General features: G+C 42.9%; 1 protein-coding gene across 5 annotated transcripts in view; it reads right to left on the bottom strand.

Annotated features, from left to right (window-relative positions):
• Positions 1 to 24463, bottom strand: part of LOC108554790 (glycogen synthase kinase-3 beta) — a 73662-nt gene that overhangs the window by 36518 nt on the left and 12681 nt on the right. For 2 of the 5 annotated variants that reach the window (XM_017910166.1, XM_017910168.1), the window contains exon 2: positions 10758 to 10790. The exons of 2 other annotated variants lie outside the window; for them this stretch is intronic. In XM_017910166.1, coding sequence (XP_017765655.1) covers positions 10758 to 10790 — 33 coding nt within the window. Of the gene's footprint in view, positions 1 to 10757; positions 10791 to 22871; positions 22902 to 24463 lie in introns of all 5 variants that reach the window. One more of the 5 variants, XM_017910164.1, reaches the window with a different exon arrangement.

Genomic DNA, 24463 nt, shown 5'->3' on the forward strand with positions numbered 1-24463 from the left:
CGCTCTTCCTTCATGGAAACTTCTCGCAGGCTTCCATGGAACTCATGCAACGCGAAATGCGATTACACCGTTCGCTTGACAGCCAACGCGATCTCTATTCTTTTAAATAATTTCGATGCAAGTTTGCCTACCGGTTTAATTACAAAGAAACTCGAGCGAAGAGTGGAATTATCACGGGGTCTTTGAAGAATTTATCCGGAGGCAAAAGGAAGATGCAGGAACCTGTCACGATCAGTATACTTGTAAATAATATACCTATCGTTGAAAAGATAATTTTAGTTATAGGCAAAAGTCAATCTAGGATATAAGGTGTCGATAAGTAGTTTGTGAGATCTAAATTCCGAGAAAGAATGTTTATATAAATTCGATAAGGGGTTTTGGCAAATTAGGGGTCTAGGCGAACCATGACAGTCTCTAGGGAGTCGGTCAGTCTCACAAGAGAAGCACATAAAGAAACCTATACCTTCCTTGAGTAATAAAAGACTTCAATAGAGAATGTATATATATGTTGTAGAGCATTCGCATCTCAGAGCAGTATTGTGAACGAATTGTTCTAAAGGCTAAGAGCTTTTAAATTATGAACACAACTAGTGGTTCAGTATATGTATGAATGAGTAAAATAAAAACCTTTGACGAAGAAAGTCTTCTGGACCACTAGCCCTATCTCGTAATCCTTCCGCTACAATGTCCTAATTATTTTACAATTAGAATCCATAATCCTAATACTTATGAGTAATTCGACACCTTTCTCTGTCTATCGTTAACTTTGACGGTGTTTGAAAATATATCGACAGCCTCAGCTTCTAGATCGTTTACGATTTGGAACAGTAGTATAGCAAACTTTCATAGCTACCAGATAAAGAAAATATTTAACAGTTTAACAGTTTCTGCAGAGCCGTTGTAAACTCGCTGTTCCAGGAATCCATCTCGAAGACCTAACCCAATGACAGCATTTAGACCACTGTTCGGAAGTCGGCTGATCTACGAACCCGAGAAAATCCGCGCGTAGTTCGCTATCGAGGAGTCGAAGTTCTAATCCGTGATTCCTGGAAAGCCAGAAGATAACTTGCCTTGGAGCGTTGCACGAAGAACGCAATATCCCAGGCGAGAGATCAAACGGACAGCCTATCGATGCCTCGAACTCCGCCATTTTCAGGGAACAAACCGATAATTCTCGTTCGAGCAACACTCGATAGAGGCAATGACGTCATTTCAACCGTTCCTCCGGATTGAGCACAGCGTCCATTGTGACGTCAAGAGGCTTACCTCACCGAGGTGCATATAAAATCAAAGTACGATTCATTCCCGGCCTCGTTTTACGCAATCCCCGAAGCGTTGTTGCATCTCGAAGAGAGGCGCAGCGCCGTGGTTGGACGGTGGACGCGTTGGAAATTAAAATTCGTGAACGTTTTCGGATACGCCGGGCCGGAAGCTCGCGTCAACGGAAGCCAACTTGACGCAAGATGCACCGATCGGCTCTGCCTCTACGTGACTTTTGTAACGACTCTTTCGCTTTGATCGGCTGGACGTGATTCCGAAGTGAGGCAGGATGGACGTGTAATTCCATGGGACTCCGTGGAATGTCTATGGTTGCGTAACCAGCCAACGGGTTCCTTTGTCCTTAAACCTCGGGCCAAGGGATTGTTAACCCATTCGCGTGCACGGTGAATTGCTGCCTAGAGTTCCGAGTCGGTAACTTTCAGACAGAGCGTAGAATGTAGACACGGGTAGAATGGAAGGAATGCTAATTATTGGGCCAGAATTTTTCTAATTATCCCGAAACCTGCTCTCAACTTGTCTACGCGAGACAGGTTTAGATCAGACTCGATTTAAGGAAAAGAATCTATTTCGTTGGAATAAAATTCGAAGTCGACGTGTTAACTTAGACCTTGGAATAAGGAAATAGCATGAGCACGATCAGGATGGAAAGACTGATATGCTAATGGATTAATTGTTAGACGTCGCACCGGTGTTCTATTTGGCCAGTGTTGTTTTAGGTCTTGCTGATGAAATATTTAGTTGGAAATCGGTTACAAGTAATGCTGGCTATTTGTATACGTGACATCAGTGGCTGGATATTCCCTGCAGGATTTTCAGAATTATTTCTCGGAAAGTTATACAATTCGTTAACCTTCCTGTTCTCCAAATCGGGTTTATTCTTACCGTGGATTCGCAAATTCGCGTAATCGAAACCACAGGGTCAAGAAATCCGAAACCGCGAAGGAGAAAGTATCCTGAGTCCTGGCTAGCTCGTAGCCAGAGTCCAAGGAGAGTTTCACGTGGCCTTTTTCACAGGTACCCAGTGTCCGTTCGAAAGGTCGGCGCCATATGGGTTCCAACGCACTATTGTATGCTAGAAACCTGCTACATCGATTATAGCGATTTTTCACATCGACGAAGGATGGTTCTCTGGAGACACTAAACGGGATATCATCCATTATCCAAGGACCCCATGAAACCTCCAATCAATCATACTAAACGTGAGTATAATCGAGGGTACAAAGTGCGAGCTGAACGTGTCGGGTTAAAAAATAAAATAAAATGAAATAAAACGAAGAAAATGAGGAAAAATAAGGAAAAGATAGTAAATCAGTGTTAAATAATTCCTATTCGTTGCAAATGGAAACGAATTTTCCTCGAAGAGACTATTAACGAATTATCGCCGCTAATTACCACCCATACTGTGTACTTTCGTATTCGTAAATAAAACAAAATAAAATAAAAAGAAAAAAATGAAGAAAAATAATAAAAGGATAGTCAATCGGTGTCAAATAAGTTCCATTCTTTGCAAATGGAAACGAATTTTCCTCGAACAGGTTATTAACGAACTATTACCGCTAATTACCACTCACAACACTGTGTACTTTCGTATTCGTAAATAAAATAAAATAAAATAAAGTAAAATAAAATAAAATGAAATAAACCGAAGAAAATGTGGAAAAATAATGAAAAGATAGTAAATCGGTGTTAAATAATTCCTATTCCCTGCAAATGGAAACGAATTTTCCTCGAACAGACTATTAACGAATTATCACCGCTAATTACCACCCACACTATGTACTTTCGTATTCGTAAATAAAATAAAATAAAATAAAACGAAGGAAATGAAGAAAAATAATGAAAGGATAGTAAATCGATGTTAAATAATTTCTATTCCCTGTAAATGGAAACGAATTTTCCTCGAACAGCCTATTGACGAATTACCACCGCTAATTACCACCCACATTGTGTACTTTCGTATTCCAGGGCTAATCGTTGCGTGGAAACAAAGGAACGGAAGATTTCCCCGCGATTGAAGTTCCGAGAAGACGAAGAGGACGAGAAAAAAGGCGGCTTCGGGGCTCGCGATTAAACGCGCGAATGAACGGGACGTGACTAGACCACATGGAATTCCTGCCAATTCGCGTGACACGATGAGCCACGAGGAATCGTCGGAATCGTCGTGGATGGAAAATTTGCCTGGTTCGCGCGTTACTTCGATACAAAGTTCTCCCAGCGAACGCGATCAATTTTCGCCATGCACGTTGAACGATTTCCAGCCGAGTGTTGGCAGCTGCCTAGAAAGAATGCGGTATGCGAATGTGGCCAGGGTCGAGAATATTCCTTGATCTTCGTTGTTCGGCTGGGTACCGAAAATGGTGGGCCTCGATGATCGAAGGAATCACGAGAAACCACGAAAAATCACGAGAAACGAACCTTGTTAACCTTTTCCAGTTGTCAACCCCTTGTGTCACCCCTTGTGCTTATTTATTTATTATTCGGTTGAATACTTAACGAGTACCTATTTGAGTACTTTATTATTTATAACGAATATAATGATTTACGATATTTTCTGTTCTGAAAAATTCTATAACGACGAGTCTAACTCAGAGTTATACTTAATTTAACGTTTAAAATCTTTCTAATAATGGGAAATGGGACTCACGCCATAGAGGAGTCGGTATTATAGAAAACTACGTATTCAGTGAATTATAATGGAATTTAATTATACGATAGTTGGCCAATTTTTAGAAAATGAGGCGATGATAATATTTTCTAAAATTCAGAGAATCTTCTACTTTTTCTTCGAATTTGTTAGTCGCGATGTGTTCAGTGATTAGACGAGCCTCATCTCGAAGACAAATGCTGTTAGACGAGTGTTTATGTAACGTTGGTATTATTGAGTTTTCAGGCACCTTATACGGCTATTTGCAAATTAACGCGCCCGTGGAACGGACTAGATAATTGCTAAGGAAACTGCACATTCTCTCGAGGGATATTTATAGCACACCTCTGTCGAAGTATCCCGAGATTTTGGCAGATAATTGAGTTTGTTTATTGTATCACAATGAGCCAAAGTTTGGTAAAATTAGTCGAAATTTACACGGAATAAATCATCGTGCGATTCACAGGCTTCTTTACGTACTATGTATACAATTCTGGCAGAACACAGTTGACATCGATTTTTGCACAGCGCTAATACCATTCGATCCGAGTTTCGCGAATTCTAAAAAAACGATCTGGCAATTTTCCCATGTCAAACGACAAGATTAGATCGGATTCTGAAAAATCGAGCTGTTTTTTTCATTTTTACGCCTTTTCTTCAAATTTTTCTACACTTTCGAAATTCCTGAACGTTGCACTTTACCATCTCGAAGAACGACTTGGACCCCCTTTGTATCGCATAAGTTGCATAAATTTTTACACAAACGTAAATTTATAGTATAATTTATATTATAATTTATACAAATATCTCTTGACAACACAAGAAATATCGGAATACAAAGTTGCTATTAATTTATACGCGATTTCTCTTTCGACTATAGAAAATAATCGTCGATTTTGCAACAGAAAAATTTCCAATCGCTATTTCCCTGCAACAAAACACCTTCAATGCAGAGGATTAGCTAATTATTAGAAATTCTAATTCAGGATACCCCACCATCGACGCGAGAATCTCACGAATAGCGGTCTCCCAAGCAAAATTTTTCTGCCAAAGTAACCAAACTTTTCTGCCAAATGACACTTCATCTTCGTTTTCCCAAATGTCACATCTAACTATACCAAACATCTAAATCTAGAAGCATATTTTCAGTCGGTGACGTCCTCCTTTCGAAGAACTTCAAAGATCCTAATCATAATCGAAATTCCATTAAAACCGGTGACATTGCACTCATGGAGACAATTTCGCGAATAACGTGACAAACCCAGTTTCGGATTTTCGCGACTCGATCGTCCAGTCGGAATGTAGATTAGCAGAGACAGGATCCGATGATTCAGAGCTCGGAAGCGCGTGGCTCGCGCGGAGGCGATTTTCCGTTTGGAATCGGCCGCGATAAAGATGACAGGCGACCACGCAACCGCGATGACAAAGTTCAAATTTAGCAACACGTGCAGGATAAAGATCGGTTGCAGAAAAAGTCAGCAGCGACACGCGAGGACTCGGTGGTATAATTAAATCGATAACCCGGGACGAAATGACGAGAGATAGGAACTGGACTGGTACACGTTGACAGAATCTAGCCTGGATTGGGATGACGCGAAGACGAGACGAGGAAAGAAGCAGATGGTAAGAGAGGCTGTAAGATGATATTTGTTTGCCGTAAACACGGCTACCATCTTCGAATTCGATCATTCACGCCTAACATTTAGTACTCATAAAAATACCGAGGTTGAGTCACTGGTGAACGCGAGGGCGTAGCGATTTTTGCTGGCGATGAGACGGCCACGAGAGGCTGGCGAGAAAAATGCCACTTGCACCGGTGACGAGTGTCTGTTGGACCACGATCAAACGCGTCTAAATTCGGCGACGTCACCTCTGACGTCTCGGCTGAAGGAAACTAATAATTCTCTGTACCGGTGACGTCACTCTTGGTTCAGCCTGCTGCCAGTTAAATACGCTGGCCGGTTCCTGCGAATCCTCAACGTACGACGAACGTGTGGCATAGGTTCAAAAAAGAGGTTCAAGGAAAATCATCGACGTTTCGGAATTTTTGCGCTCGACGATCGCTAATAAGCGTGACTGGGAGAGAGAGAAAGCGTGGACGACGAAGGTGTGCGGATATAAATTTTAGTCTCGGGACGCGAGGTTTTAAGAGGGAACAACAATGGCCGCTTTAAAGGCCGTTCCTTTCCTTTGATCCTGTCGCTGACTAGAGCCGGAACACCGGCGAAAATGGCGATAACGCCATAACTATTAATAGCACGAACCAGTTGTATACCTTGCGGCGATACCTGCAAAAATAGCCAACGTTCCACTCGAAATCGGGTGACGTTTCATAGGAAGATCGTTATCGGTGATCGTACGATCGATACCGAGTATACACACGAGGGTTTCCGTTTCGAAAACTGAAAGACTTCTATTTCGTAGTCCATAGTCGATGATTCACGACTTTATTATTCCGGTTTCGAATAATTTCCAATTAGCTACGTGTTCCGGACTATAGACCGGTACCTTTGGACGGGGAATCATGACAGAAAAGGTTCAGGGATCGGATTAGTCGAGCCGGGGAGATCTAGTTGTAGGTGTCAGAAGTCTATTCGCATAGTTTCAGGCCGAAGTTGCAGCGAGGCTCGCAGGTCATTTCGATTCTATAGGTAAGCGCTAGACCCACGAGGTAGCGGGCTGCTCGATAAATCATGCCGATTCTATGCCTAACCGCTGGCCAGACACTGGAGGTAGATCATTTCGATTCATACCTGAGCGGCCGAGCGCACAATGTGCCTGTGAATTCTCGATAAATCATTTCGACTCTATGACTAAGGGCACCTGAACTCGTGGGATTCTAGGAAGGTCTGATAGATCGTTTCGATTCACGGCTAAACGATAAGTCTCTCGCATACCGCAGCTATATTTTCGATAAGGCGTTCTAGAACAATGATAAACCCCTTCGTAACTAAATTAAGTCAAACACCGATGAGTTTGCTTTGATATGAAATACATTGTTTTGACAGCTAACAAGCGTGAAGATAGATCAAGATCGTAGAAGAAAAGAGAGAAAAACATCGAATTCTAATAACACTGCTATCTAAGTCTAATAACTAAATGCTAAAAATGAATACACGAGTTCGTTTCGCTAGATTATCTCGTACTGGTAACACTCGTGACACTCGTGTTTCACGCAAGAAACTTTACGTCGAAACGAAGAGTTTCAACGTAAGTTTCGAAATGAAGCGAAAAAGCAACACGCAAACACTGGCAAAAGAATGACAGGGAAACATCGATGCATAGACGAAGTCTCATTCGTCCAACGAATCCTCCACTTCCGGTCTGCGAGACGCCCGAGAGCCAAATCTGCTTTACCGACCTCGCATCGATCCAGCCGACCCAAGAACCTCGAAGAAGCAACGATTCCGGCGATCATCAGCAGAGATCGCTATCACACGACACGTCGGTGGTTCTACGGACAATATAACGCGTTAATCGCGATAACGAGCGACGAGTTAGCACGTACGATGCCGAAGAATCGGCCGATTCCTGGTAGAATCGTTGAAATATTTTCATAAACACGCACGCGGTAACACTGGATTTTCCGATGGCCAGCCGCGATAACCGGATTCAACCACGTTTTCCGACCCGCGAATTTTAATTACATTCCGCGTTATCGGGGCAACACCTGCGACCTCGTGTCGCACGCTCGCATTTATCGGTTAGTTTCTCGCCGAAGATTATGCGTTGTCCGATGGAAAATTTTCATAAATCCGCGTTATCGCCCGGACGACCGGCCAGAGGACGCTAGATCCGTTTGAATTTCAATTACATCGGAGGAATCGGATTAATTCGAGCCGCTGTCGAGATTGCCGGGTGTCCGCGGAGATTAACGATTCTTAGCGTCGTCGATAACGTTCCGATTGCTTTTCATTTCCGACTGCGTCGACTGCCATCGTGATTTCGCGGTATACTATCTGGGTATTTGCGTATTATCGATGATTATTCCGTTCGTTCCCCGATTCCGCGGAGATTAAACCCGAATTTTCCTAATTTCCCGACCAGATGAAATATTTTTCTTCGGAAATTCGTGTAAATAACGTGGCGCGAGGTATACTCCCAAAGAAGCAGCTAGAGGACGAGATCAACGATCCCGAGATTACGAGGAATTCGCGAATTTCGTGACTAATCTCGGTAAATTGCACGGGAATTACTGCTCCAGACCATTCATCTGGTCTCCCCGGATCTGACCTCGCGTTTTATTCGTCTAGACATCATTGAACGGGAATATTTACTCGCTCGGTATCTCTGATACGCATAATTGTAAACAGCCATCCATTATCCTCGTGCTTCTTTTCCTCTCTTCTCCACGTTATTTACGCGATCCAGGGACTCGATACCGAGGCAAGACAATCGAGATCGATCTTTTGTATCGGTGCTCTCAGACGTGTTCGGAATTTTTGCGTCTCGTAACCGCGATAAGCTTATCTTGGCAGAGTCTTGGTGGAAAGTAGGAGAGATACCCTGAGCGAAGGATGTCATTCCATTTCTCTAATCTCTCTGAGCAAATTTATTCTTAAAGAAGAAAGAGAGAGAAGAAAAATAGAAAAATTCCAAACATCGTTGCAAGAAAGTATACGTCCATTGTTACGCTATATCTTTTCCGGCGAGATGGATGACTCTGCGTTTACTGACCTAGGTGAACGAAGGAAACAAAGAACCGTAGGTAAAACTCGAAAGAAAGAAATATTCTAGACAGTATTCCAAAAAAATATACTTCCACTGTTACGCTGTTGGCACGAAAATATTTTTCCATTTCATACACCGCGAAGAGCAATGTCTCTATTTACTGACCTAGGTCCAAGAAGGGAAGCGAGTTGTGGTTAAAAGTCGATTCTTTCCGAAACCGCGCAATTTTTCATACCGGCTTACAAGAAAGGCTATCTATTGACGTCCATCGCTCGGATAACCGGAATTCCAACGGAAATGAAAACAATCCGAACGATTCCCAGGGGTGAATCAATCGAACGGTTCGGTAATCCCGACACCAGCCCACACACGCGTGGAAAAATCCCGCGTACTCCATCGAATTCACGCTGGAACCATAGAAGTCGATCGGAATCCAATTGCGCCAGCCAATCGGAACGCGTTATCGACCGAGTCACAACGGGCGCCTATTATACTAACCGGCTTGCGAATATTCGACCCCTCGCTCTCTATCCCGCGCCCCTGTTCCTCACCGGTAAGGGTGAGTTTTAACCTCGGCCCGTCGTCTTGTCAAGACACCACATGTAAGGATTCCGGGGATTAGTAGAAGCACGACGGACACCTAGCACAGTTCGTCACGCGGTGGATGAAGCGATGTCCACCGATCGCTCACGTACGGGGTAACACGCGATTTAGCTTCGTGGACACGTGGATCACGTGCAGACTCGAAATTTACAAGCCAGCAACGTCTACCTCGGCCACTTCCGAACACGGACTTACGCGTCGCGTTTATGCGAACGAGACACCGGCTAGACCTCCAGACTAGGGTCATGAATTGCAAATTAGCCGTGAACTATCGAAATCTCTAGACACCGGGTTCACGCGATTCCGTTAATTCCATCTCCCTCTATCGTATACTCGACTCTCGCTTCTGGATCAATTTTTCTTTCACACCGCACGATCGCTTGGATCATGAACAGAGACCAAGCGCCATAATCGTTACTTCGACCTCGACGAATACCGATCGCGAGGTATTCAATCGTATTTTCGTTTTATCGCGCAATCGAGCAACGGTGGTTAACTCGAACGAAGTTGACAGAGATCGTTGGGAGGATCGATGACGACAGGTGGTCCCACGAGCGAGGTCGGGCATTAGCGAATTAGAGTGCAGCACGTTATCGACTGGGATCAATAAGAACGAGGTCGCGAGAGCGAGAATAATTCGAAATCACTGGAGGGTAATAGATGAGAGCGGATAATGGTATTGCGAGAGAGTTCACCGCAGGCTCCGCGCACCGAGCCACTCGACGCCGCATGAATGGAGAAAGGTGAACTCGTGTTCGTCAAGGGCAGCCTTGCGAACAGCTGATTCCTTCTCCGCGCGATGACAAATCAATGGACGTGGACCAGATGTTCGCGGGGAGTGACTCTGAGCGCGGATCGTCCCGCGAGAGTATAGCACGGAGACATGGGAATGACACGCGACCTCGAGAGCGAGCACGAGAGACCCACGGGAACAGACAGGCCGCGACGCACTTCTGGTCGTTACATCCTCGATACGTATCGAGTCTATTTTCCGCTGGCTGTTTAGAGTCCTCCACGTCGACACGTGCTCGACATCTGGATGCATAACCGTGATCGCGCTAAGTTTCTTAAAATAGAGCCGATTCCTCGGGATCGCGGAGATGCAGCCGGCGTGGAACTCGTCCGTGGGATTGGAATAATATTGACACGATGATCACGGAGCGATTAAAATAATCGTAGCGAACGAGCGATTAATGGTTCGATAGCTAGAGTCGATGCTCGGTTTTTAGTACTTGGATCGCTGCTAGCAACGTTGAGTCGGTTTCAAGCGGTCCAAAGAGCGCTCCCGCCCGCGATCATGGAGTATCGATGATATAGATTGGCTTGGTGTTTCCCGTACTCGCCGCCAGAGGACTGCGAGTACCGCGCCACTGGCCAGCCCGTCGGCCGTTGGGCGCGCGTCACGCAGCAACGCGACGTCGGAAAATCCAAGTACCAAAAACTGCAGACGAACGGACAAACCCTCTCTTCCAACCCTTCTTGCTAGTATTTTCACATTTAAGGATCCTTACTTTGCGAGGTACACGAATAGCGTCTACAGTAGCAATCGGAGATTTACCTTTTTTTAAAGTTACACCACCAGCCGGATGACCTGAAAATGAAACAACAAACTAAACTGCGGAATTCCAAGACAAAAATGTAATCTAATCATATTATGCTATACAACTATGTCGTGTCTCGTATATACAACAAAGGCGTGCTCCGCTAAGTTTCAAATCAATAAATTCATATTCGGAAAGCGTGCCCGTTTTGTAGTTTCGAGTGTTGGAAATTAGCCGTAATATAGACCGGGAAAGCGTGACGCGTTATCGATTAACCTCGAAATATGCGTGGAGAAGACCGGAGCTCGAAAAGGGAGAAAAGGGTGCGACGCGACGCTGCCCGACGTGATCCGCGGACGCCTGTTCTGCTTTACTAACCGAGAGCCACGGTTGTCCCGAAGGTGGGGGCGCCACTTAACGCAGGAAAGTGGCGCCGCTTTCGGCCGCCAGTCATTTAATCAAGCATCGGTGTGGGCGCAAAATGGCGTCACTAGAGAAGCAATCAACCGCTCCTTCTTAGGCACGATTTACCTTTCTCTGCAAATGACTAACGCGCGACGTTCAAAGCCATTAGCCGAACGGAAGCCTTGACCGATCTCTCGGCGAACGATCGAGAAGGTTTTACAGGTTATGTACGGTGCACGGTAGATGGCGATGCTTGAATTTTTCCGCGCATCCACTTTCCAGCGATAGTTCGCTCAACTTTAACTTTCGGTGGAGTTACAGTCAAGGTCGGCACCTGCTGTCAGAAATAGAAGACCAAGTAAACGGAACAATAGTTCGCGAACGGCCGCCGCGAATAACTTCCGTTACTTCGTTAAATCAAATTCTCAGCTATCGTGTATACTAGACGGGTGTGCTGTGTTCGACAAATTGATCGCAGAAATTTAATGGCGACCATTTAGAACGTAATGCGATTCAAATCGAGCCCCCAGATTTCTCTAATCCACTATTTCGATCTGATATTGAATTCCGGCGACCTTGCGCGACCTTAAAGGGTATAGCTTGCGCCCGGAGTAATCATGCTAACTACATTTTTTAAACTACTTCCGCCGCGAAATTGGATCTTTCCATTTATTTTAAAAATCCTCTTCTCCCTTCCTTTTTCCCCCTAACGAACTTTTCCAATCGAATTTCCGAGCGGCGAATAAAGTAGGTATACTCAGTAGAGGTACAGTACTTCAAAGAGGAAAGTAATCGCTGAAATTTCCTTTTCCGCGTTAAAACTTGAAAATAGGACGGTTGAATAGAATTTTCTCGAGGATTGCAATTCTACCTCGGATTTACGAGTTCCATTCGCTTGGAAATCGTCGAAATAAGAGTCTAGGGTAGAAGCTTCGTTGCCAATCTTGCGGATAGATTCGCCGATTAGATTAACCGGCGAACTCGAAGTTTAGATTTAGGGACGTTGAACGTCGATCGATATACGGGAAGGAATCGATGACTGGAAGGAACTTGCGAGAAGAGGGATTGATGGAAAGTCCTCTGGTGGCGAGCACGGGAGCTGCTGCCACACCCAATTTGCTCCACATCTAGAAGACGTATAGTACTTCCTGTTTCGAATCTCACCGACTCCTATTCACGCGCGCGTCACGATCCCAGTTTCACTACGACTCACGCCATCGTGAACGCGTCATATCCACCTAGCCATTCGAGTATCGGACCTCATTAACCGTTAACGTTCACGCGATAATTATTCGCGTTGACACTGCATCCCGTGCATCCTGCTGGATCATGCCACGGAGCCGTGTTTACCGACGTCGCTAACGAACACTAGCCCTTATCGAGGAGAAAAACACAGACATACCCAGTCAGCTATTGCAATAATGGTCACTCGGCCACCGAAAGCACACAAACAAACACGGTACACACGTTCTACGCCGTAGAAAGCAGATAAAGTCCAGCGGATGCATGGTAGCACCCCGCGTTCGATATCGCCAGGCGATACTAACGAAAAGCAAACAGCTCCGGCGTGTGCTGGGCAAACAATTGGACGCTGGTTGGAAGACGCGGAAACGTGCAAGTGTCGCGGCGAATCGACGACATCGCGAATGAAAACACTCGGAATGAAAGGAAACCAGCCCGCGAGACGGATGATTAGGTGTTCCCAGCCGGATAGAGCGAGCCTGAAAGAGATCAAACAGCCGATCAGGGGTTTAGAGGATTGTACGAGCAGCCAGCGTCGCTCAGCCCCCTTTGTTCCGGCTAATTCACGGCATCGATCCGAAATAATGCATGGAAACCTTTCTCCGGGCAAAGAATAACCCCACGGACCGGTCGAACACGTACAACGGACAGAGAAGAGGACCAGTGTCACGCTCACAAACGCAAGTTTCCCTTTATCCAGCCATTCCCATTCTTGGCCACAGCCTTTGTCCCCTGCTGCACCTACCACTCTGCTGAAACGTCTGTCGGTTTCCGGGGTCGGAGACGCTTTCCACTCGCGACGGGAGTCCCCGCGACTACATCCGCGCGGAAAACTCTGGGCAAAGTGTGTCACGGGGAGAGGAGAGGGAAACTGCAGAGACGGAGAGTCAACGAGCTCGTCTCTCGTCGGCTCTCGTAACGCAATCCGCCGAGGCTGACCTTGCAGGCGGAAAAACAAGTTGCTTGGCCTGCTACCAGATTTTCGCGTTATTAATAAATCCAAAAATGCGCGGTTGATCCGCGTTCATTATCCTTCGACCACGCCAGCCCCCGGTTCTCGGGTCGGACGAGGAAGAGGAAAAGAAGTCGGATCACGGCGGTGTTTTCCCGTTCCTTCATCCCCTGATCCCGTTCCTCGTCTTTGAACTTAGAAAAATTGAAGTTGATCGCTTTAGCCTTGAAATAGAACATAGTCTATGCCATTTCCTGCCAATCTTTGGTCCCCCTTGAGTGGAAGCTGAAGCGTTTCATGAAATCTTTTGACACAGCGATTTTTCAGACTGTCTCATCTCACGATGCGAGTAGGCTAACTGACCGAATTACACCCGCGAAATGGTGTCCTTTATCACTTCGAACTCGGTGACTTTATCATCCTCTAGAGGATGATCTAGAGGAACGATAGACATGCCTAACTGGATAGTCGCGTATTTAAATAATTTCTACACCCAGACTGAAGCTGTTCTCGGGTTTGCGGAAGCTGGGATCTCGGAGGATGAGCGATTTCCAAATTTATCTCGAAGAAAACACACCCCTTGATCGTGTCCATCGCCTCCTCCTCATCATCGCGTGTCATCGCGCAAATATATCGCGAGTCTACTTAGAAGCACTAAAATACCGTTTCCATCGATCGCTCATCTCTTTTTCTTTTTTCGTCTCACGTTCACGCAACCTTCCAGGCTTTCATCGCCTTTCACGGTTTATCTGCCGGTTAATTAGTTTATCAAGCGCGGTCCCGATTGTGCGTGAAGGCACGTTATATAACGTCGCGGGTAAACACGAATTTTTCAACATCGTTCAATCGGTGTTACGTGGAAGGCGATTCGTTTCGGCGAACCGAGCTAGTCAATTGATTAATTATCGTTAGGGACATCGACAAACGTCTGCGCTTATTGCATTTGCAATTGAATTTGCATGCCGGTGCATCAGAGCGGTTACGCGGAAAAGGATCGCGATTTCCGAGACGAATGAAGAGCGCTGGATGCGAAAAGTATTGGCATACATCCACCCGAATCCCTCGCTAACGTCGATACTAACTGTTCCTAGAAACTGATCTCGTCCAGAGCCAACTCAACCTCGTCTCGACCCTTCTTCAGCTCAAAACAAACTCTATTTTCGAATAGAATAACGCAGACAGTCGTGAAAGGGGTCTAACAAGGAGAGTGCAAGTCCTTCGGGTCATAGATTTAGCTGAAACTGCAGGTTTGTAGATTTCGTGATCCAGTTCAAGAAAATATATCAGTATCAACTATTCAGTAGCTTTCGAGATATTTATGATTACAGTTTTATTATTGCCTTAATTACAGAATTATGTCGAATACTTGGTCGTTATATTAGGCCGCTGTGGCCTAATAGCGGTATCTGAAAATTCCCAGGCTGGTGACAATTTTCGGATGGTGCTATTAGACCACAATGCCACTTGCTAACTGTCGATAACTATTCGGAAGAAATCTCTAGTTAAGAATAGTAAAGCTTTAATCATAAATATCTGAAAAGCTATCGAGTACTTGGCTAAATCTACAAACCTGCAAAGTTTCAACTAAATCAATGATCCGAAGGACTTGCCCCCTTTCGCAATCTGGAGGAAGCAATTTTTAGATGGAAATTAAAAGAAAGAACACAAGGTACGAAGAACCTAACAGCGACATCTGTCAGAAATTGGGACACTTTTGACGAGAACCTCATCCTGCATCATCCACGACCCAAACACGTGCAGAAGCCTCGATCAGGATGATCTAACGATCATCGTTACAGAAACGAAAATTTAATACTCACTGTCGTCGATGCGACTCATGGAGCTGGCGCGAGAAAAACGACCAGGAAGAAAACGTGCATGGAGCAACGAGCATTCGTCTCTTTAGCACTTAACGAAGTAAAGTGACCATAATTCGACGCAGTGACCCGCTGCTTTCGGACCAAAGGCTCACCCACGCCCTGGCTCGCGGTCAAAACGCGTCGATCCACGGAAAAGTCGAGCATGCTCGCGGGATGGTTCCAGAAATTCGTGGAAATTCGCTGTGCAAGTCGGGGAAGCATGCAGAGCACCGGCGGGACAACGTCAGAGCATGGACGATACGCGGAGTCGCCTGGATGAATGTTTAATTAATTTATGCGACGCGGATACGTGGGTTAGCCGACAAATGCCGTCTAATGGGGAAAATTTCAATGGCGGTATTCTCGTGACACGACGTGGTCGCCTCGATACCACGAGATTTATCGATGACGGGCTACGATACGCCTGGATGACTATGTTTGGAAGAACGGTCGCACAGGATGTCTCGTTTTAATATGCAGATGAGAGTGGCTTAAAAAGAGCGCTGAATCGCAGTCGTTGCTGGGGCGAACAGCGAAACTTGAAAATTTGTAATAATTATTTCGACAAAATGGAATCGATTCGATGAATCCTTCTGGCGTTATTTTTCTTCTCGTCGAGCTGATAGAGACGTTTTCGATCACGAAACGATTATTTTCGAGGTTAGATAAAAGGAGTCGGGACGACATTAATAAATTGTTTAGTCTGGTTAATTTTGAATTTTGCGAAATATATACGTACGCCACGACATCTCGAGAGTTTGTTTTCGAGCATTTCCCGCGAAAGAAGATAAGGCAGTTGCGCTTTTTCGAGGTGAGCACGGGTTCCGATAGGCGATAAGTATGATGTACGATACGGTGTAACCACCGCTCGGAAACTCGGAATTATCCGGTTAATAATGGAACAGGGATCGTTTTAATGATTTTTTAATCCTAATTTGGTTATTAGAAACCGGCTATAACCGGCTGTGCGAGTACTATCATTAGGATTGGTAGCAGGTAATAAAATTTCATGGTAGATTAAGCTCCTTTATGCCCGGAGTCGTTCAGCTTTTTTATACGCGAACGCTTCGAAATCAATATCATCGGTGCACTATAATTAGTAAATTGAAATACCCCGGTTTTAAACTAAATTTTACCGAGTATGGTGCTCCACTCGGACACTATGCCGACGCGAATTCCAATATTGCCCCATTTTTCACGCTTACGGGTCCAAAAGAAAACGAAACCGTGCCATTTGTCGACCTTTTGGGGAAAAATTGAGATTTTCCCCTAGATTTATCTTGCGAGACAAAATTTCACGAAATGTCATCGCGCGGGAAAATTTCAAAGTCATTATACGTCGATATAAAAATTAAAAGAGAACAAGATTTTGACCTTTCTTGGGAAAATCGAGATTTTCCCCTAGATTTATTTTCCAAGACAAAACTTCACCAAATATCATCGCGCGGGAAAAATTTCAGAGTCATTATACGCAGATATAAAAATTGAAAGAGAATAACAAGATTTCGACCTTTCTGGGGAAAATTGAGATTTTTCCCTAGATTTATCTACCAAAGACGAAATTTCACGAAATGTCATCGTATAGAAATTGAAGTGGAATAAAAGGGAAGACTGTACAAATACCTTGAACAAAATAACGAGACGCCATAGGACGACCTTAGATCAATTGCGATCTATCGATCATCTCGATCACCAGACCACCGAGCAGTGATAATTCCGATAACGCGCGAAAGCCATTAGTAATAACTCAGCTGACGATACGAAGCCTGAGATTGCAGCATTATTTAATTCCCGGTCTTAACGTTTTCCAATTGTTTTATAATTAAATACGGTGACATTAATAATCTTCGATCTCGATTAAAGGGAATCGATTTTAAACGGGGTTCGCGAATTATCGCGAGTTATCGCGAGCACTAGCGAATTCTGGATTAAACTAGCATTTTAGGTGAAGCGAATCGAGATCTCTGGCTCGGATAAAAATCATATTGGCAAGATATCGCGATTCCTCGCAGCCACCCGATGACCTCTGAATGAACGAAAGAAAGCGATATCTGCGAGTTCGAGGTTGGTAAGAGGCCTCAACTGCGTAGTAGAATTTCGGAGGTCGCGTGACACCATGGCTATTCGGTAGATTACACGAGATTTCTGGCGTGGCGCTGTCATCTTGGCAGACGCCGAGATAAAGAGCGTAGGAGTTCTTTGAACGTGTAAGTTTCCTCGATTGCGCAACTCCTGTTTTTCCATTTCATTTTTTTTCTCCCATAGTCAGTACACTTTTTTCCGTCTGCCAATGATAAAGCAACGTGTCACGTGTTTGAAGTACGAAGCTGAAGTACAGGTCGAGCGAAAAATTCATCAAAGCGTGACTTCAGGGGAACGAAGATTCGCGACGAAGTCAATAGCGCGTTAAAATATCCAGAGTTATTAACGATCTTTCTCAGGGTTATTAATACTAGAAGTGTAAAAAATATCGAAACGACCGGTGTCACGTTTTATTTTTGCAATTATCCAAATTTAAGAATAATTTCTACTATCGAGAATCTAGTATGTCACTTTAATTGTTCAATTTTCGTATGGCTCGACCTAAACCATGAAACATAATCCAACCCAGTGTCAAAACCAAACTAATCCAAAATCTCTCTGCGTTTAAAATCGTGCATCGACGAACCCCGAAATCGAAATATATTTAAGCTGGTGAAAAATATCATATTAAACAGATTCAATACAGATTTCTAAGATTCGATAAACTTGGACGTTATATGAGTATTTATGATCATGATTACGAAGCTCTTCAACGCAAGCTTAGTCTTAAATCTCTTGAATCAAGAAGAATTGCTGCCGACCTTTCGTTTCTCTTTAAATTTATAAACGCTATTATACGCAGTCCAGAATAATTATCTCTCATTAATTTTTTAAATTAAAATTAATAAAATAGAAATAAAAATAAAATTAATTTTTTAAAATTTAAGAGACTTTCAAATCTTTATACCTGATCAGCATAGTACTGCACTTGACTTGAATCAATAGACCCTATCAATAGAATATGCATTCTTGCGAACAATTTACAATTTCTCATCGAACCTTCAACTTTTTGGCAATAGTATCTCTTTGTTTAAAAAACAGATCTTAAATCTCCAAACAAATTGTTTATATCGGCTATATCGGCATTTGTACCATACGTAACTTATATTTTTTCTGTCTCTAACAAATTGATGTATTTTTAATTTCTGTTTATACACTAATGGGTTCTACAACCCGTAAATTATTATTAAATAAATAAATGTATAAATCTGTAAAATATATCGTTTAGAATAAACCAATCCAAATTCTGTTTTTATCGTGACAATAGAGGCTGACCATTTTTATTCCCATATTCTTTCTGTCTCTAACAAATTGATATATTTTTAATTTTTGTTTTTACACTAATGGGTTCTACAACCCGTAAATTATTTCTTAAATACATAAATATTTCAATCTGCAAAATGTATCGTCTAGAATAAACCAATCCAAATTCTGTTTTCATCGTGACAATAAAGGCTCACCATTTTCGTTCCTATATTCTTTCTGTCTCTAACAAATTGATATATTTTTAATTTTTGTTTATACACTAATGGGTTCTACAACCCGTAAATTATTATTAAATACATAAATATTTCAATCTGTAAAATCTATCGTCTAGAATAAACCAATCCAAATTCTGTTTTCATCGTGACAATAGAGGCTGACCATTTTTATTTCTATATTCTTCCTGTCTCTAACAAATTGATGTATTTTTAATTCTTGTTTATACACTAATGGGTTCTACAACCCGTAAATTATTATTAAATACATAAATATTTCAATCTGCAAAATCTATCGTTTAGAATAAACCAATCCAAATTCTGTTTTCATCGTGACAATAGAAGCTGACCATTTTTATTTCTATATTCTTCCTGTCTCTAACAAATTGATGTATTTTTAATTCTTGTTTACACACTAATGGGTTCTACAACCCGTAAATTATTATTAAATACATAAATATTTCAATCTGCAAAATCTATCGTTTAGAATAAACCAATCCAAATTCTGTTTTCATCGTGACAATCGAGGCTGACTATCTTCGTTCCTCTGATTTTAACTATGCGAAATCTGCGTAGCAAGAGCCCAGCAAGATCTCGCAACGACCAGATTCTTGCGATCTTGGACAAGATTAATCCCTAAATTTGCGTTCGACCCTGCATAACGAGTTGGCAGTGATACTCGAAACATGATTTTGGCGATGATAGCTAGCAAAGTCCTCTGTTGGACCGAGACGTTTCGGACGAATTAGAAAGCCCGTTGGTCGAGTTTTTCCTTGGATTATCCGTCCCTACAACGAAGACGTAATATCCGTGGAAGAAAGTCGAACAGGAAGCGATGGTCCCGGTGTCCGGCAATTAGCTCGCAATTTAAAAGCTATTACCGCGACTAATTAGCTTTTAATAGGGAGAATTCCAGCCGTATTTCGGGACGAAATATTCGGCAGCTTCTGCTTTCCATCGCGTTAAAAGGAACGGTATTGGAGAAACATACGCGTGGCAAACATCCTCAGTGAAGCTGGTGTTTGAAGTTGCCCAAGGTCGGAGATGGATGGTTTATTTGAACGTCGAAGAATAATGCTCGATTTGTCGACATGACGAATAGCGTTCGTTTTTATTTCACTCTCGAATAACCGTTTCTTTGTACTTTTTCAAGCGCTATCGCCATGATGATTAACGAAGAGTACGCGTATATACGTGTTCTTTTTCCCGGAGCCTGCATTATTAATATTAATTGCGCAACGCGATGCGATTTATCTCGGCTCCTTCCTTTCCTTCCAATAAATCGCGTTTTCGTAAACGCGCTGGTTATTTAACATTTTCATTATGTAATTTCGAGAACGACGTTTCGTTTAATTTCACGGTACCCAGAGGCAGTTCAACGATCGCGAAATCGAGCACCGGATCGAGCATTCGGAAATTTCGAACGGCGTGGACACGATGCATATTTTTGTCTAACGGTGGTGTTTAACGGCCAGGCAGATAATGAGTCACGGTATCGTTTTAATGCGAGACTGGCAAGGGTACAAAACGCAATCTGTACACTCTTCCACCATCTTTTAATAATAATATCCACGCGTGTATCGAATCGAGTTATCCGCACGAAATTCGCATTCCCCAGTGTAAACGGTAACGGAAGTATCGACGAGTGTTTTGTAACGAGAATTAAAATTCGAATTAAAATTGAAATTAAAATACGACTTTTCTTTCCCGTCATTCTTTGCGAGATATTTGGAACGAGTATAATTAAGGAGTAAAAATAATTTCCCGAGTCGAGTACACTCGAAGAGGTTATGATTGAAACAATTACGCGTTGAAACAGCAATCAGAGCAGAGTCGAGTGAAAAATTAAGGATAAAATATTGAAAATTAATATAACGTTAAAGGAGCAACGAGAAATTAATATTTAACATTCCCACGAGATATACTAGAAATCTATTGTCATTCATCACCTGATTCTGTAACCAGAATCTGCAACTTAGCAAACCGTTTCTTTACAAAAGTTAACTTTTTTCTAATAATATTATCAGTTTTAAGGCTAAATTGTTCAAACTGTTAGGGACCACATAACAACATGTTGTCATCATTTCGTGGCATTATTTATTTTTACGTAATCCTGTTCTACTTAATTTTATTTCTTCTATGAAACTTGGTGTACAGTGTTGTACCTTTTATTACTTGCTGTACAGCTTTTCCTATTTGGTGTGTGCATATTTTATATCGCTTTACTAAAAAGGCCTTTGCTCGTAAGTTTCAATAAATAAATAAATAAATATCGTACTTCCAGCATATATACGATCACGTGGTTCGTTGCAATGTCGATGCTCGACTTCCGGAATTCGGGGTCACCTCCCATATCATTCTGTACGGTGTCGTTATGCGAACGCGCCTAATGGAAATGCACCTTGCGATTCAATCCCGATATCCTACCAATTTTATGCAATTTTGGTATTCTCCACTTTCTCTTTCCTTTCCTACATTTTTTAAATATCTGCAACCTCGTGGTCCAAATCGCGTTCAACCTCACTCCCACCACTTCGTTTCGCGATAACGTTCAATTAAAAGCTGTCCGTAACTCGGCTGTATTTTTATACTTTCGTAACCAACAACGTGCGGATATTGATTAATTTTTATTAAAAGAAGCTTCAGTCCAAAACGGAACGCGTTATGCAGATACCGAACGCGAGAACCCCGAATCGCGATCAACCTCGCGAGCAATTTTTAAAACCTGAATTTCTATTTTTACATTTTTCCAGCAACCGATATCGATCATTTTTATTAACACTTTGACTGCCAGGTTGGTCGTGAAAAATTTGAATAACGTAAATAAATCGAGGATAATGGGGAATGAAATACGTGTCGTTTAATAATTCGCTATATTGCAAGAATAATGGGAATTTTATCATGGTCCGAGAGCACCATATAGAAAGTGCAGAGCAGTGTTAAACGCGTTAAACGAAACTTCAATTCGAAATGGGAGAAATAAAATGGAACCCAAGTGGCGTTCCATTTCACTTCGCCTGCTCCATTTCGAAAAAGCTTCGGCGAAAAATAAAATAATTTATACGCGAGAAGGATAATTTAATAAATGGAATATTCGGTCGAGTTTCATGCAAGATTAATGACGGTTGACGTTGAAATATTTGCAAGGGAATAATCGTAAATGAAATATAAATATAAAAATAAACGAAACGAGTTGCTAGGAGGAGATCTTCGAGCAACGCCCATCTTTCTGTGAACTTGATTCGGGGTCAGAAGAAGCCTGAACAGACAGAGAGAGTGTAAGGATAATCGATACTTGGCTGGCGAACACTGGTACCAGCACTGTGTCTCCGCTCTGCCTGGCAACCGCGAGATATCGATATTCGTAATTACTTAATCGGCCATCACGCGCGATTATTTATAAATCCGATCGGGCGTCGTTATTCTGGTCGAACAACGTGCCGCGAAATTATCGACCAGTTATCGTTCCCCGAACCGACTAATCGTTCTTTAACGAGCTGCACGCGAGTCTCTGGCCCGAAATGCATCTGCGGGGCTCTCCTGTGTTTGCTCGGTACTTTCTTCCACGTTAACCCCTCTCGCTGCGAGTTATCCATCCTTCAGCCGGAGGAACGTCTCGCAAATTGATTACATTTACCAGCCATAATCTTCGGTATCGCGAAGCGTACACCACTGTTCGCTATGGCGTCCCGCGCTCACCGCTCCGAGGCGCCATCCAGAGGACTATGCGCGAGATCTCCATCGAAATGGCTTCGTCCAACGGGAAAGAATCATCAACGATACACGAACTAACGCGTAACCACGCTTTTCCATAACCCTAAAATCCAACGAATCTCGAGAAACGAAACCACGCTAAATTCTCCCGATGCCAACACCCACAAACAATTAACAGCAAAGTAAATTTAAATCGCAAAACACGACTACTTTTCGACTAGAAAATTAAAACTAATTTTAATCGCAAACAAAAATCTGGTATCACGCAAATTATAATACTACAATAGCTACTCGAACGTCCAACAACTCCAAAATCCACTGAACTCAGAAAAAAAAAGAAAAAAAAAGAGAGAGATAAAGATAATTTTAATTAAAAAAATCTAGCGTTACGCAAATTACCTGCCACTCCAATTTTCTTTAGCCACAAATCTAAAAAAACAAAAAGAAAAATAAAGTAAGATAAAATACGGTCAAAAGTGGGGGAGAAAATTATAAAATTATTTTAATTAAGAAAGATCAATATCAATATCGCGATAGCAGGACCCCCTCCCCCCTTTTATCGTAATCGAGAATTCCCATCATTCCGTGCCCCTGTACGCGAATATGGGGGCGGAGGAAAATCCTCGGCGTAGCGATGGCCGCGAACCGTTGGCCCGGATCGCGAAGAAGTCGAAGGATCCCCGTCGATCTACGGGATCGATCGATCAACGTTACCCGGACGCGACGAATCGTCTCTGAGAGACGAAAGGAAACGGCTCGGAGACGAGACGCATCGTCCAATTGCGAAACTCGCGTGTCGCGAATGGCTTAATATCATGGGGGCATATTGACCCAGATAGCGACACGTGAGCCGGTAACGTGATCAACCTTCTCGCAACGCAAACAGCCGCGAACTTTCAACGTGAACGCGCGTCTACCCGCCGCGCCGTCGAGGAAGATAAGCCGCTGCCACGCGCTCCACACGGGGTGGGACAGAGGTTTTTCAAACGGAAGGGAAGAAGCGGAACTGGGTCGGTCTATAACGCCGACACGCTTTCAGACCGGAGGGTGGAAACGCTGCGGACCGATATCCAAGGATTATTTTCACCACGAAGGAACTCCGGGGTCTGTTCTGACCCGAAGTCGAGCAAACACGACATTTCCCAACTTTCTAATCACGATGATGATCGTTTTCACGGCCCATTTAAGTTGCAAGTGTGTTACACTAAAGGGAGCGCGATGAAATTATCGTAATTATTAATATTTGCTATGTTTTAGCCTCGAACCCCGGTAAACGTTCGAGAAACGATAAAATAATGAATAATAAATATCTGATATGAAATAGGGTTGACGATATTTTGTAACTGAAAGAGAAAAATTAACACTGGGGTACCGAGGGGTGAGAGTGACTTAGTCAATGCTGATTCTATAGCAATTATATATACCTGTTTATTTTCGTTACAGCGATGATCATTTTCACGGCTCATTTAAGTTACACGTGTGTTATACCAAAGGGGGTGCAATGAAATTATTGTAATTATTAACATTTGCTACGTTCCACAGTCTCGAACCCTGGTAAACGCTCAAAAAACAATAAAACAATAAATAATAAATATTTTATATGGAACAGGGTTGACGATATTTTGTAATTAAAAGAGAAAGATTAACACTGGGGTACCGGGGGGTGAGAGTGACTTATCTTTTTATTTTTACTCTATTGCTGCACTTTGGGCAAAGTTAATGCTGATTCTATAGTAATTATATATATCTATTTATTTTCGTTATAGCGATGATCATTTTCACGGCCCATTTAAGTTGCAAGTGTGTTATACTAAAGAGGGTGCAAGGAAATTATTGTAATTATTAACATTTGTTACGTTTTACAGTCTCGAACCCTGGTAAACACTCGAGAAACGATAAAGTAATAAATAATAAATAATAAATATTTTATACGAAACAGGGTTGACGATATTTTGTAATTGAAAGAGAAAGATTAACACTGGGGTACCGGG

The sequence above is a fragment of the Eufriesea mexicana genome, unplaced genomic scaffold (genome assembly GCF_001483705.2).
Source record: "Eufriesea mexicana isolate 0111107269 unplaced genomic scaffold, ASM148370v2 scaffold54, whole genome shotgun sequence".
Lineage (NCBI taxonomy): Eukaryota > Metazoa > Arthropoda > Insecta > Hymenoptera > Apidae > Eufriesea > Eufriesea mexicana.